General features: G+C 43.9%; 1 protein-coding gene across 9 annotated transcripts in view; it reads left to right on the top strand.

The window, feature by feature from the left end:
- The window catches only part of BCAS1 (brain enriched myelin associated protein 1), a 94,469-nt gene extending 93,019 nt beyond the window's left edge, over nt 1-1,450 (top strand). For all 9 annotated transcript variants that reach the window (XM_027621401.2, XM_027621410.2, XM_027621409.2 and 6 more), the window contains one exon: nt 708-1,450. In XM_027621401.2, the coding sequence (XP_027477202.1) occupies nt 708-782 (75 nt within the window). In that variant the 3' untranslated portion in view covers nt 783-1,450. The remainder of the gene's footprint in view (nt 1-707) is intronic.
- Nucleotides 1,451-13,955: the final 12,505 nt, after the last annotated feature.

Genomic DNA, 13,955 nt, shown 5'->3' with positions numbered 1-13,955 from the left:
CCCAGAGTCCCCTACCTATCATTTTTGGCCCTCTCCACTGGGCACAGGCTGAACCGAGGCTGGGAACAATTAGCTCAGTTATTCCACCCAGGGCTTGGGTAGAGCGGGCAGGACCCAGGCTGGAGCCTGGAGAGCCGGTGATCTGAGGTCCGGATTCCAAGTCAGGGGGGCCCGTGCAACGCTACGTAAGCCAGTCCTGACTTCTCTTAGAACCCGTTTTCCCATCTGTAGAACTGGGCTAATCATCCCTGCCCGCCTCGCTGGGCTGGCGAGAGGACCAGATGAGGGTGGGTTTGGCTTGGCTGGTTGCATCCTGTGAAGTGCAGGCCTGAAACAGCGGGCAGGACAGAGGTGACGTGAATGCCTCTGATCCCCAAAGTCCATGCCTCGTGGGGCCAGAGGAGAGACTCACTTCACCTTGGAGCATCCCTCGGAGATAAGTTGTATCTCCTCCATTGGAAAGATGAAGAAACTGATTTGAAAGAGTGAAGTAATTCCTCCAAGTTGTCACAGAGCTAGAGAGTGAAAGAACCGGGCAATGCACTCCAACATCTGGCTGGAAACCATTCTTTTATCCACCAGTCATGCAAAAGGTATATTTATTTGGCACGAGACCTGGCACGGAGTAAGTGCAAAATAAATGGCAGTCATTGCTCTTGATATTTCAGACTTTCATTAGGGTGCAACTTCTTTATATTTTTCTCCAGGGACCAAAGCGGATGTTGGACGCCCAAGTGCAAACAGACCCTGTATCCATCGGACCGGTTGGCAAATCCAAGTAAACAAATCACTACAGTTCCCACCAAGTTATCCTGCCAGCAAGATGTCTTCTCCCTACTCCATTTCCTCCCCGAGCCCACTCCATGTACATAGTTTTCTTCTAACACCATCAAATGAAATTCTGCCTACAAATTAAGCCTGAGCTGTTGTATATTGAGGTGTATTATTTACGTCTCTGGTCCAATCTTTTCCAGTAAATAGCTGTCAAGATGGTTTAGCAGGTGAACCAGTCAGGTGGGAAGACCTCGATGGTTGCCAGGCAGTGGGCAGAGAGGTGGGGGAATGCATTCTGGGTAAGTTATGAAAAATGGCAGTGGCAAGTAAGTTGCAGAAGAAGAATGCCTGTTGGAAGGAAGTAAGCTTTGTAGGAAATACACGCTCATCCTCTAAACTTGGAGAGGAGAGACAAAACTCTGTTTAAGTTCACATTTCGAGGAGGAATAGCATGGGCTCCGTGGGGGAGGTTGCCAATTTCCTGGAATGGAATGTGTGGGGAATGAAAAGGGAATGAAGAAGAGTTGCTTTTCGAATAGGGTCCTTGAAAGTTATTGATGAGAAGGGAAAAGATTGACCGCAGAGGGTTTGAAATGCTTTGGGAAAACAATTGCTTTTTGAAGCTCAGTGACATTACAACTTCAAAACAAACAAACAAACAAACAAACAACAACAAAAAAAAAACCCAGAATAAATGAAGTTGCAAGTTTACTTTGCAACACAAGGGGGCACTGAGGTCTCCATTTTAATCCTGCATCCTGTAGCCCTAACAAAGATTTGGTCTCTGCAATCTTACATTATTAATGCCTCTCAGATGGCTGAGGGGCTTGCTTCATCTGTTCTGTCTGACACTTATCTCAAGTCTGTCTGTAATTTCCTAATGTTCTCAGGATGTTTCCTGATAAAACCCTCCCCATAACCCCAGTTAATAAAAATTTTTGGAAGATTATTCAAATACCGGACGTTTTTTTAATACGTGTACAGAGGAGTAAATAGGACCATGAGTCTATTAAAATGTAATTCAAAGTAGCATATGACTGACTGATATCATGTATACTGTATTTTTCTTTTTCTGATTTAATAAAAAAATACATTTACATCTAAAGCATCTTTTAATTTTCAACTTTTAAAGCAGGTCTCTTGTACTCTCTGAGACACCTTTATCCCCCACAGGATAAAATCAGTCTTCTTCCCCCATCTTGTCTTCCCTCCCAGACGCTCCTAGATTTCCTTGTGTATGGGCACATGCACATACAAACGTGTGCACACATATATTTGCATATACACACATGCACTTATATAAAAGTACTGTCTTAGCCCAGGCTGCCTAGAGCAGAGCCTGAGACAGGGATTCAGGAGCATGTGATATGCGGAGGGAGGCCCTTGGGTGGAAAGAGGACGTGAACAACAGGGCAAGGAGGGAGCTGAGCAAGGATTGGGCTCAGCTGGAGTTGAGGTTCATCCTGATCCCCTAGGGAGTGCTGGAGCATGAATTGCACCTTACAGTTGGTTCTACCTTGAGCCAAAGGGAGCTGGCGTTTGTACCCTTGTTGATGAGTCCCGGCCCACCCTGGGAGGTGGTGGGACAGGTAAGGTGCTCCCACTGAGCTAGGAAGTGGGAAGCTAGAAGATGTGTGCCTGGGCAATGTCCACTATAGATAGGCACATGATAAGTAGATACGTATTTATACCCATGTAGGAACATGTCCATACATATAAACATACTTTACATGGAGAAAGGTATGTAGACATTCATACTTATATATTACTTAAAAGAACAAATGCATGTATGCATTCATATTCATACACATACAGATAGAACCGCACATACACACTGGCTTGTAAAAATCCATTACACAATGATCTGAAGTAAACATTGATTATACTCTTCTGACGAGTCTGCACGTTAGGCAAATAAAACCATGGCTTTGGCAAAAGAAAAAATGGCATTTGGAAAATGTGTTCGGGAAAAAGATGCTATCTCCCAGATGTGGGGGGCCCGTTGCTGTGGGGGACCGCTAGCTCCCAGCGTGGATGGCCGAATGCTAGGTTTCAAATAACGATCAGAGGTCCTTTCCTTAGCTCCTTCAGACCTGCTGCTCAAACCTGGAAATCAGTGTCTGTGGCTCACCCAGTTGAGAATGACCTCATGGCACTTCGAGTCTGAATGCTTAACTTGGCACAAATCAGGAAAAAGCCCTTTGGGGAAGCTTACTGGTAGGGTGGCTTTCCTCCACCAACACCATCATGGAACATGGGCCGATTCAAGAAAACCAGGCAGCTGCTTATTCCTTTGTCCCGAACACCAGGGGGGTCGCCTTGTGTGACCTTTGGTGAGCTCTGGGCCATACTAGTCCATTGAGGAAGGTGACAGTTTCATTTGCAAGTTTCACCTCACTGGGCACAGGGGCTTTTGGCCCTGATGAGAAATGCCCCTGGGCAGGACTGAGTCACTAAATGCAGAAGGAGCCCTCCCATCCCCCACCTTCCCAGAAAAAAAAAATTTAAAATTTTTTTTCAATGACGTTTTTTGCTGAGAACCTCTCTGCACAGCCAACACTTTCTGTAACGGTTTCGTATTGCCCTGGCCGAAAAAGAGAGCAAGCTTTTAACGAAATTGCTTGGGTTTGTTGTTGTTGTTGTTGTTGTTATTTTTAAAGGCAAGAAAACTTAAGCCAGAGCAGACTCAGACAATGACTTATCTGGGGGATTCGAAAGCTAGTTGTAGCCTCAGAACTGCAATAAAACCCCATCTTTGAGTTTTGAGGGTTTGTTTTTGTTTGGTTGGTTTTTTAGCTGGGAGCTCATTCCTGATGCCTATACAGTCAATACTAATTTCCATGCCACCCGCTGAATTCCTGTAAAAAAAAAAAAAAAAAGAAAAAAAAAAGAGCAGAAACTCCCCCAAGTGAGCTCTGGAAGGCTCTTGAGTCTCAAAAGCCTTGAGGGACTGAAGTTCCTCCAAATATGGAGCCCAGAAAGGCCACTTGGATGGCAAAGCTGTGTATAACATCGAAACACAAAACACGTCTTGCAGCTGAAAGGGCATTATGGCCTGTGGGAGGGGGCCTAGGGGCCTCGTTAAAAATTTACAAACTCATTTACTCATTTACTTTCTTATTTTTAGGTGCACAGGGAAGTGTGTCTTCTCCCGTGTCAAGAAGTGGCCCTTCCAAGAACTGAGCTTTTGAGCTGAACCGGCTGCCCCTGGGGGAAAAACAAAAACAAAAACGCAGCTTTCCAGTTCCAGCGGACGGTGACTTTTTGACTGATATCCATAAAAGAATTCATTCAAAAGCGCTCTTGTTCTCAGCAGCCCGTGAGGTCCCTCGTGAATTCATCATCTAGGGAAGGGGAGGCATACCTCCAGAAATGCCCAAAAGGGAGGGAAAAGAGAAAGAAAGTTAAGTTCTGTGGGTTTTGTTGCATCCTCCTGCTCTTTAAGCAAATTGTCTGGGATTTACACACACACACACACACACACACACACACACACACACACACACGAGCTGGAGCTGGACTGCCCTTATTTGCTTGCAAACGGTCCAGATGCAATGGGGCCCCATTAAATTAGACTCCATGAGCCTGGAATCTGTGTCCTGCTGACTCCTTCACAGTGCCTGCCCCCAGAAGGGAGCTCATTTCCACATCCAGGGCCTGACAAATGTCATTTCTTATGTCAAACACTGCCACGTGGATCTTAAACCCTAAGCGGGATCTTAAACCCTCAGCTAGCCTTCCAGCTTTAAAGAAAATTCTGGAAAGGAAAATGATTTCAGTGATCAACTCACCCAAGTTGCAGACACAGGGCATGCGCTTTGCGGAATGGTAAGGAAGGTAAGGGTTGGTTTTAACCATCATCCCAATGTCCCTTTTGAAGCCTTCTTAAAAAGCGGGTCGCAGGGCGAGTAGAAATGAGGCTCCTCTGCAGTCTAGATCTTCCTCACTCGATCAGTGAACACACAGTGACCTTGGCCCACTGGAAATTACGGGCTCCCGTAGGGAGAAAAGAAATTACTTACTGAGCAGCAAACTCTGTAAATTTGTAATTCAGATCTTAGGGCTGGCCTGAGAGCCGGTTGGGATCCAACCCTTTGCATAAATTGGTGTTCTGGAGAGTTTAACCCTTGCGGCTCTGTTTCCTTTCCCCAGAAAGCTGCTAGTTTTAGCCTCTCCATCCCCTGGCCCCTTTAACTTGCCATAGCAGACAGAGCATCCCCTTTGCGATTTCACAGAAGTAAGGTTAACTATAATAATGCCTCACATTCTCGCACTTTGCGGTTTATAGAATGCTTTCTGAATACATCCTCTAATTTAAAGCTGTATACCTCTAACTGAACTTAATTGCCACCTTTATTATATTTTAGTATGAGGGCACTGGCATGCACCTGTATGCCTTTTTTTCCCCCTCTCTCTCCAAAGGAGCACTTCTTGACAAAATGGCCCCCAGCTGCTAGAAGGAGCTCATTGCTTACGTAATTGACTCTCGCTGAAGGATGTGTTTGTTGAAATCTGGCCACATGGGGGAGTTTTAGGACGTAGGGCGCTACCATCTCCAGTCAAGCCCTTCTCCCTCACTCCCTAACCAGGAGGTTGGGCCAAAAAAGTTCTTAAGAATGTGTTGATTAGCTTCTAGAAAGCAGTCAAATTTAATGAAGGGAACTAGAACAAGATGGGGGCAGCCTGGGCAAGTCAACTGCCTTCCACGATTCCCAGTCCACCAGACCAAGATAAAGTTGGTTGGTTTATTCTTCCATTCTTACCAGCTTAGTCTTGGAGGAAGCTTAAGGAAGGGTAGTGTGATTGTAAACCATTTAGGTTGGTGTCACTGCAAAGCATTTAAGTTCCCCTCACCAGCTCTTCATGCTCCATAACCCAGCCTTACCTTTCATGTCTCTGTACCCAACTAGCAGGCAAGCGACTTAACCTCTCAGTTTCCTCCCTAAACAATGCGACTGGAATAGTGCCTCCTTTGTGGAGCTGGTGGCTGGCGCATCATAAGCACTTAGTACAGGAGAGCTATTACGTCATAGGGAACTTTTGGCACCAAAACAGAAAACTCCTACTCAAATTGGCTAGTAATAATCATAATAACTGTAAGGATATTTATCATATCATTTAACAGATGTTATATCACAGCCTGGCTCCGATTTGCTCTGCCATGTTCCATGGGCTGACTTCACCATAAGACCAGTGCCAATTGATGGCTACAGTTCCAGACAGGGGGATTATGGGATTACCATAATCAGTTTTGATTTATTGTTTTGGCAAAATCGATTATTTAGAGGCAACTACAATGATGCAATAAACAGGAAGGCAATTATTGACATCAGTGTCTTTAAAGTTAGTGGTTCCTCAGATCAACCATGCCCCGACAATTCTGACTGATGGGGCACATATTTATGATGCCCCGCCCTCCAAAACAGGGCCATTAGACTGTGAACTCATCAACATCAGGGACTTTCTTGTCTGTGTCCCTCACTGCTCTGTCATCAATGTCTAGCACAATGCCTGGATAAAGTAGATTCTCAACAATATTGGCTGAATGGATATATTAAAAGATCGATAATCTATGGCCATATCCATTGGCGAGGGGGTTGCCTTATTCTCTAGTATGAGTTTATTTCAGCCCCAAGTGTTCAATCACTTTAATTAGACATCCACCCTCCCCAGCTACCTAGCCTAGTGGTCCTCAGAGGGTGGTCCCATAACAATCAGCATCGGCATCACCTGAGAACTAATTAGACATGCAAATTCTCAAGCCCCACTCCATACCAACTGGATCAAAAATTCGGGGTGGAGGGCAGCAATGTGTGTTTTAGCAAGCCCTCCAGGTGGTTGTGAGGCAGAGCAATTTGAAAAGCACCGGTGTAGGTAGAGCGACCACTCCACTGACATCGATTTAAGAAGACCAGCCCTGAAGATGCATAGCTAACATTGGACTTACTACATGCCAGCCATTGTGTGCCACATAAATTCCCTTGCTTACTGCCCATTTTACAGATGAGGACATTAAGGTTCAGAGAGGAGAAGCAATGTTATCCAAGGACGCACATGTCAGAGCCAAGGCTGAAACCCAACCTAAGGTCTTAACGACATGTTTTCACGTCTGTGGGAAAGACAGGCAGGCAAGAGGACAATAATAATATAATGTATGATAAGTAAATGTAGGGTGTTGTGAAACTTGGAGGCAGACATTGCTACCAGACTACAGGGGATGGAGGTTGGCCATTGGAGGTGGTGACAGTAGAGCTAACTCACAAAGAATGATTAAGAGTTGGCCAAAGTGCTTCCCAGCAGAATAGGAAGTGCAAAAACCCAGGGTCTACAGAGAGAAGGGCAAGTTGTTCAGCATGGCCAGAGGGAGGTCATGGGAGGAGAGGTAAGACAGTGGAGGCTAGAGTGGTGGCACAGACCAGATCATCGGGGACATGAAGTAAGGAGCCCATAGTAAGAAGGTAGAACCTCTCCTGAGAAATAGGAAAAAAACATCTGAACTGAAGGGTGGCAGAGTCCCATCTGTGTTTTGGTTGCAGGTAGGATCTAACATAAACTCAATTTGACTAATATTCATTGAGTGAGCTGAACCATCTAGTAGGTATTACAAAGTATAATCATTTTCTTCTTCACCCTCTTTTAAAAGTATAAGAACTACCCACTTAGATAAAACCTCTAAATGGCATTGGTCCCTACAAGAATGATTAAATGCTCATTTCCATGTGTCCTAAATGAGGGTTTGGAATTTGGCCCCTGATCCACCCAGATGATACACATCTATGACCCAAGACTGGGAGATCATGAGCAAGTTATTTTACATATTAAAGCCTTAATTTGTTCCTCTGTAGAATGGGAATAATAATGGTACTTAGAAAGTTGCTGAGAAAAGTAAATGAGACAACACATTTATAGCTTGTAAGTATAGGGCCTGGCAAGTAGTAAGTGCTCAGTGAGCATTATTGATGAGGACACAGACATCTGCCCAAAGTAGCACATATGTCTTCACTTTCATGGGCTCATAGGTCACTCAATCACTAGGATTAAACTGTGTGCCAGGCCCTCTTCATTCTGGTAATCAGTTGACTGGCTGGCTCATCCAGGAAAAAAGAAAAGAAGGAGGAGAGGGAAAAAAGAAAACTGTTGATTTTCCCTGATGTCCACCTCATTCTAAAGTAAAGTAGAATTTCTGGGGAGTGGACTCAAGTATGCCTTTGGTTTTCCTCGGTTGTATCTTAAAATATTAGCTGGTTTGCCATGCTAGCAAATGCCGTGGATGCCTCACCTCCATTTCTCTTCAGCCCACTTCAGAGTTCACCTACAGCACTGATAACTCCCCACCTCAAAGATCTCTCCACTATTGGCTTTTCTTCTTGGTGGCTTTCTCCAGGGGCTGTGGGAACTCGTTCAGCCCACCTGCAGGGCATTCTGGAAATGCCCAAAACTTTACGCCCCTAGGGACAACTTTCAACCAATGAAGAGATGGCAGATAAATATCTCAGCTTCCCCACCCCTCAGAGGGACAATTTTGAGGTGTCTTCTAAATGCTCCCACCAGGTCCTCGGCAAAACCGAATCCTAGCTGCCCACAGTAGTAACATACCCATGAACACACTCTCCCTCATTTGTGCTTCCTGGGATCACTTCCCAAATAAACTACTTGCATCTGAGTTCTTGTTTCAGGGTCTGTGTCTAAGGCACAAACATCTGTATCTCACTTAGGGTCCTTGTGCCAAGTAGTTTTTTTTTTTTTAATTTTATTTTATTATGTTAGTCACCATAGAGTATATCATTAGTTTTTGATGTAGTGTTCCATGATTCATTGTTTGTGCATAACACCCAGTGTTCCACGCAGAACGTGCCCTCTTTAATACCCATCACCAGGCTAACCCATCCCCCCACCCCCTCCCCTCTAGAACCCTCAGTTTGTTTCTCAGAGTCCATAGGCTCTCATGGTTCGTCTCCTCCGATTTCCCCCCTTCATATTTCCCTTCCTTCTCCTAATGTCCTCCACGCTATTCCTTATGTTCCACAAATAAGTGAAACCATATGATAATTGACTTTCTCTGCTTGACTTATTTCACTTAGCATCATCTCCTCCAGTCCCATCCATGCTGATGCGAAAGCTGGGTATTCATCCTTTCTGATGGCTGAGTAATATTCCACTGTATATATGGACCACATCTTCTTTATCCATTCATCTGTTGAAGGGCATCTCGGCTCATTCCACAGTTTCGCTATTGTGGACGTTGCTGCTATGAACATGGGGGTGCATATGGCCCTTCTTTTCACTACATCTGCATCTTTGGGGTAAATACCCAGTAGTGCAATTGCTGGGTCATAGGGTAGCTCTATTTTTAATTTTTTGAGGCACCTCCACACTGTTTTCCAAAGTGGCTGCACCAACTTGCATTCCCACCAACAGTGTAAGAGGGTTCCCCTTCCTCCACAACCTCTCCAACATTTGTTGTTTCTTGCCTTGTCAATTTTTGCTGTTCTAACTGGTGTAAGGTGGTATCCCAAGTAGTTTAATAGAGGGGAATTCATAGGTGCTGGATGAGGTGAAAAAGCACACGATGAGGAGACCACCCAAGATATTAGACACAGAAGGAAGCTGCAATACCATCAGGGCCAGACAGACAAAAGGAAGGAGTCATGTTACCAGAGCCAGGAAAGCTGGACATCCTGTGGGTAGAGGAACATCACATGGGGGTAGGGGAGGCTGCGCGAGGGTACCTGGGTCCAGAGGGGGGCTATCAGGAAGCACTGCCGGGGCACCTGGGTGGCTCAGTTGCTAAGGGTCTGCCTTCGGCACGGGTCATGATCCTGGGGTCCTAGGATCGACCTCTACATGGGGCTCCCTGCTCCGTGGGAAGCCTCCTTCTCCCTCTCCCACTCCCCCTGCTTGTGTCCCCTCTCTCGCTGTGTCTCTCTCTGTCAAATAAATAAATAATATCTTTAAAAGCCGGGGTGGCAATCCTTATATCAAACAAATTAGATTTTAAAACAAAGACTGTAATAAGAGATGAGGAAGGACACTATATCCTACTTAAAGGGTCTATCCAACAAGAAGATCTAACAATTGTAAATATCTATGCCCCGAACATGGGAGCAGCCAATTATATAAGGCAATTAATAACAAAAGCGAAGAAACACACTGACAACAATACAATAATAGTGGGGGACTTTAACACCTCCCTGACTGAAATGGACAGATCATCTAAGCAAAAGATCAACAAGGAAATAAAGACTTTAAATGACACACTGGACCAAATGGACTTCACAGACACATTCAGAACATTCCATCCCAAAGCAACGGAATACACATTCTTCTCTAGTGCCCATGGAACATTCTCCAGAACTGATCACATCCTAGGTCACAAATCAGATCTCAACCGGTACCAAAAGATTGGGATTATTCCCTGCATGTTTTCAGACCACAATGCTTTGAAACTAGAACTCAATCACAAGAGGAAAGTCGGAAAGAACTCAAATACATGGAGGCTAAAGGGCATCCTACTAAAGAATGAATGGGTCAACCAGGAAATTAAAGAAGAATTTAAAAAATTCAGGGAAACCAATGAGAATGAAAACACAACTGTTCAAAATCTTTGGGATACAGCAAAGGCAGTCCTGAGAGGAAAGTATATTGCAATACAAGACTTTCTCAAGAAACAAGAAAGGTCTCAAATACACAACCTAACCCTACACCCAAAGGAGCTGGAGAAAGAACAGCAAAGAAAGCCTACACCCAGCAGGAGAAGAGAAATCATAAAGATCAGAGCAGAAATCAATGAAATAGAAACCAAAAGAACAGTAGAACAGATCAACGAAACTAGGAGCTGGTTCTTTGAAAGAATTAACAAGATTGATAAACCCCTGGCCAGACTTATCCAAAAGAAAAGAGAAATGACCCAAATCCACAAAATCATGAATGAAAGAGGAGAGATCACAACCAACACCAAAGAAATACAAACAATTATAAGAACATATTATGAGCAACTCTATGCCAGCAAATTAGATAACCTGGAAGAAATGGGTGCATTCCTAGAGATGTATCAACTACCAAAATTGAACCAGGAAGAAATAGAAAACCTGAACAGACCTATAGCCACTAAGGAAATTGCAGCAGTCATCAAAAATCTCCCCAGAAACAAAAGCCCAGGGCCAGATGGCTTCCCAGGGGAATTCTATCAGACATTTCAAGAAGAATTAATACCCATTCTCCTGAAACTGTTCCAAAAAACAGAAATGGAAGGAAAACTTCCAAACTCATTTTATGAGGCCACCATCACCTTGATCCCAAAACCAGACAAAGACCCCATCAAAAAGGAGAATTACAGACCAATATCCTTGATGAACATGGATGCAAAAATTCTCACCAAAATACTAGCCAATAGGATCCAACAGTACATTAAAAGGATTATTCACCACGACCAAGTGGGAGTTATCCCTGGGCTGCAAGGCTGGTTCAACATCCGCAAATCAATCAACATGATACAATACATTAACAAAAGAAAGAACAAGAATCATATGATCCTCTCAATAGATGCAGAAAAAGCATTTGAAAAAGGAGAGCATCCTTTCTTGATCAAAACTCTTCAGAGTATAGGGATAGAGGGTACATACCTCAATATCATAAAAGCCATCTATGAAAAACCTACAGCCAATATCATTCTCAATGGGGAAAAGCTGAGAGCTTTTCCCCTAAGGTCAGGAACGCGGCAGGGATGTCCACTCTCACCACTGCTATTCAACAGAGTATTAGAAGTCCTAGCCACAGCAATCAGACAACGAAAAGAAATCCAAGGCATCCAAATCGGCAAAGAGGAAGTCAAACTCTCACTCTTTGCAGATGATATGATACTGTATGTGGAAAACCCAAAAGATTCCACCCCAAAACTGCTAGAACTCATACAGGAATTCAGTCAAGGAGCAGGCTATAAAATCAATGCACAGAAATCAGTGGCATTCCTATACACCAACAACAAGACAGAAGAGAGACAAATCAAGGAGTCGATCCCATTTACAATTGCACCCAAAACCATAAGATACCTAGGAATAAATTTAACCAAAGAGGCAAAGGATCTGTACTCAGAAAACTATAAAATACTCAGGAAAGAAATTGAAGAAGACACCAAGAAATGGAAAAACGTTCCATGCTCATGGATTGGGAGAACCAACATTGTGAAGATGTCAATGCTACCTAGAGCAATCTACACATTCAATGCAATCCCCATCAAGATACCATCCACTTTTTTCAAAGAAATGGAACAAATAATCCTAAAATTTGTATGGAAACAGAAGAGACCCCGAATAGCCAGAGGAATGTTGAAAAAGAAAAGCAAAGCTGGCGGCATCACAATTCCGGACTTCCAGCTCTATTACAAAGCTGTCATCATCAAGACAGTATGGTACTGGCACAAAAACAGACACATAGATCAATGGAACAGAATCGAGAGCCCAGAAATGGACCCCCAACTCTATGGTCAACTCATCTTTGACAAAGCAAGAAAGAATGTCCAATGGCAAAAAGACAGTCTCTTCAACAAATGGTGTTGGGAAAATTGGACAGCCACGTGCAGAAGAATGAAACTGGACCATTTCCTTACACCACACACAAAAATAGACTCCAAATGGTTGAAAGACCTAAATGTGAGACAGGAGTCCATCAAAATCCTAAAGGAGAACACAGGTAGCAACCTCTTCGACCTCAGCTGCAACAACTTCTTCCTAGAAAGATTGCCAAAGGCAAGGGAAGCAAGGGCAAAAATGAACTATTGGGATTGCATCAAGATAAAAAGCTTTTGCACAGCCAAAGAAACAGTCCAAAAGACAAAACCAAAAGACAACCGACAGAATGGGAGAAAATATTTGCAAATGACATCTCAGATAAAGGGCTAGTATCCAAAATCTATAAAGAACTTACCAAACTCAACACCCAAAGAACAAATAATCCAATCAAGAAATGGGCAGAAGACATGAACAGAGATTTTTCCAAAGAAGACATCCAAATGGCCAACAGGCACATGAAAAAGTGCTCCACATCGCTTGGCATCAGGGAAATCCAAATCAAAACCTCAATGAGATACCACCTCACACCCGTCAGAATGGCTAAAATTAACAAGTCAGGAAACGACAGATGTTGGCGGGGATGTGGAGAAAGGGGAACCCTCGTACACTGTTGGTGGGAATGCAAGCTGGTGCAACCACTCTGGAAAACAGTATGGAGGTTCCTCAAACAGTTGAAGATAGAGCTACCATACGATCCAGCAATTGCACTACTGGGTATTTACCCCAAAGATACAAATGTAGGGATCCGAAGGGGTACGTGCACCCCAATGTTTATAGCAGCAATGTCCACAATAGCCAAACTGTGGAAAGAGCCAAGATGTCCATCGACAGACGAATGGATAAAGAAGATGTGATATATATACACAATGGAATATTATGCAGCCATCACAAGGAATGAGATCTTGCCATTTGCAACGACATGGATGGAACTGGAGGGTGTTATGCTGAGTGAAATAAGTCAATCAGAGAAAGACATGTATCATATGACCTCACTGATATGAGGAATTCTTAATCTCAGGAAACAAACTGAGGGTTGCTGGAGTGGTGGGGGGTGGGAGGGAGGGGGTGGCTGGGTGATAGACATTGGGGAGGGTATGTGCTATGGTGAGCGCTGTGAATTGTGCAAGACTGTTGAATCACAGATCTGTACTTCTGAAACAAATAATGCAACATATGTTAAGAAAAAAGAAGAAGAAGAAGATAGCAGGAGGGGAAGAATGAAGGGGATTAAGTCAGAGGGGGAGACGAACCACGAGAGACGATGGACTCTGAAAAACAAACTGAGGGTTCTAGAGGGGTGGGGGGTGGGGGGATGGGTTAGCCTGGTGATGGGTATTAAAGAGGACACATTCTGCATGGAGCACTGGGTGTTATGCACAAACAATGAATCATGGAACACTACATCAAAAACTAATGATGTAATGTATGGTGATTAACATAACAGTAAAAAATTAAAAAAATAATATCTTAAAAAAAAAAGGGAAGCACTGCCTTTCTGCTGACAGGAGGACACAGGAAAAATAGCTTGGTGGCAGTGCCCCCCGCTGTCTGAACCCAACCAGAAGCCAGTTGGCAATGGAACCTGGGAAATGAAATTTGAAGGAAAACATGGAA

Source organism: Zalophus californianus, chromosome 8 (assembly GCF_009762305.2).
Source record: "Zalophus californianus isolate mZalCal1 chromosome 8, mZalCal1.pri.v2, whole genome shotgun sequence".
NCBI classification, from domain to species: domain Eukaryota; kingdom Metazoa; phylum Chordata; class Mammalia; order Carnivora; family Otariidae; genus Zalophus; species Zalophus californianus.
Note: the sequence above shows the minus strand (reverse complement) of the source record. Positions and strands in the feature narration are given on the sequence as shown.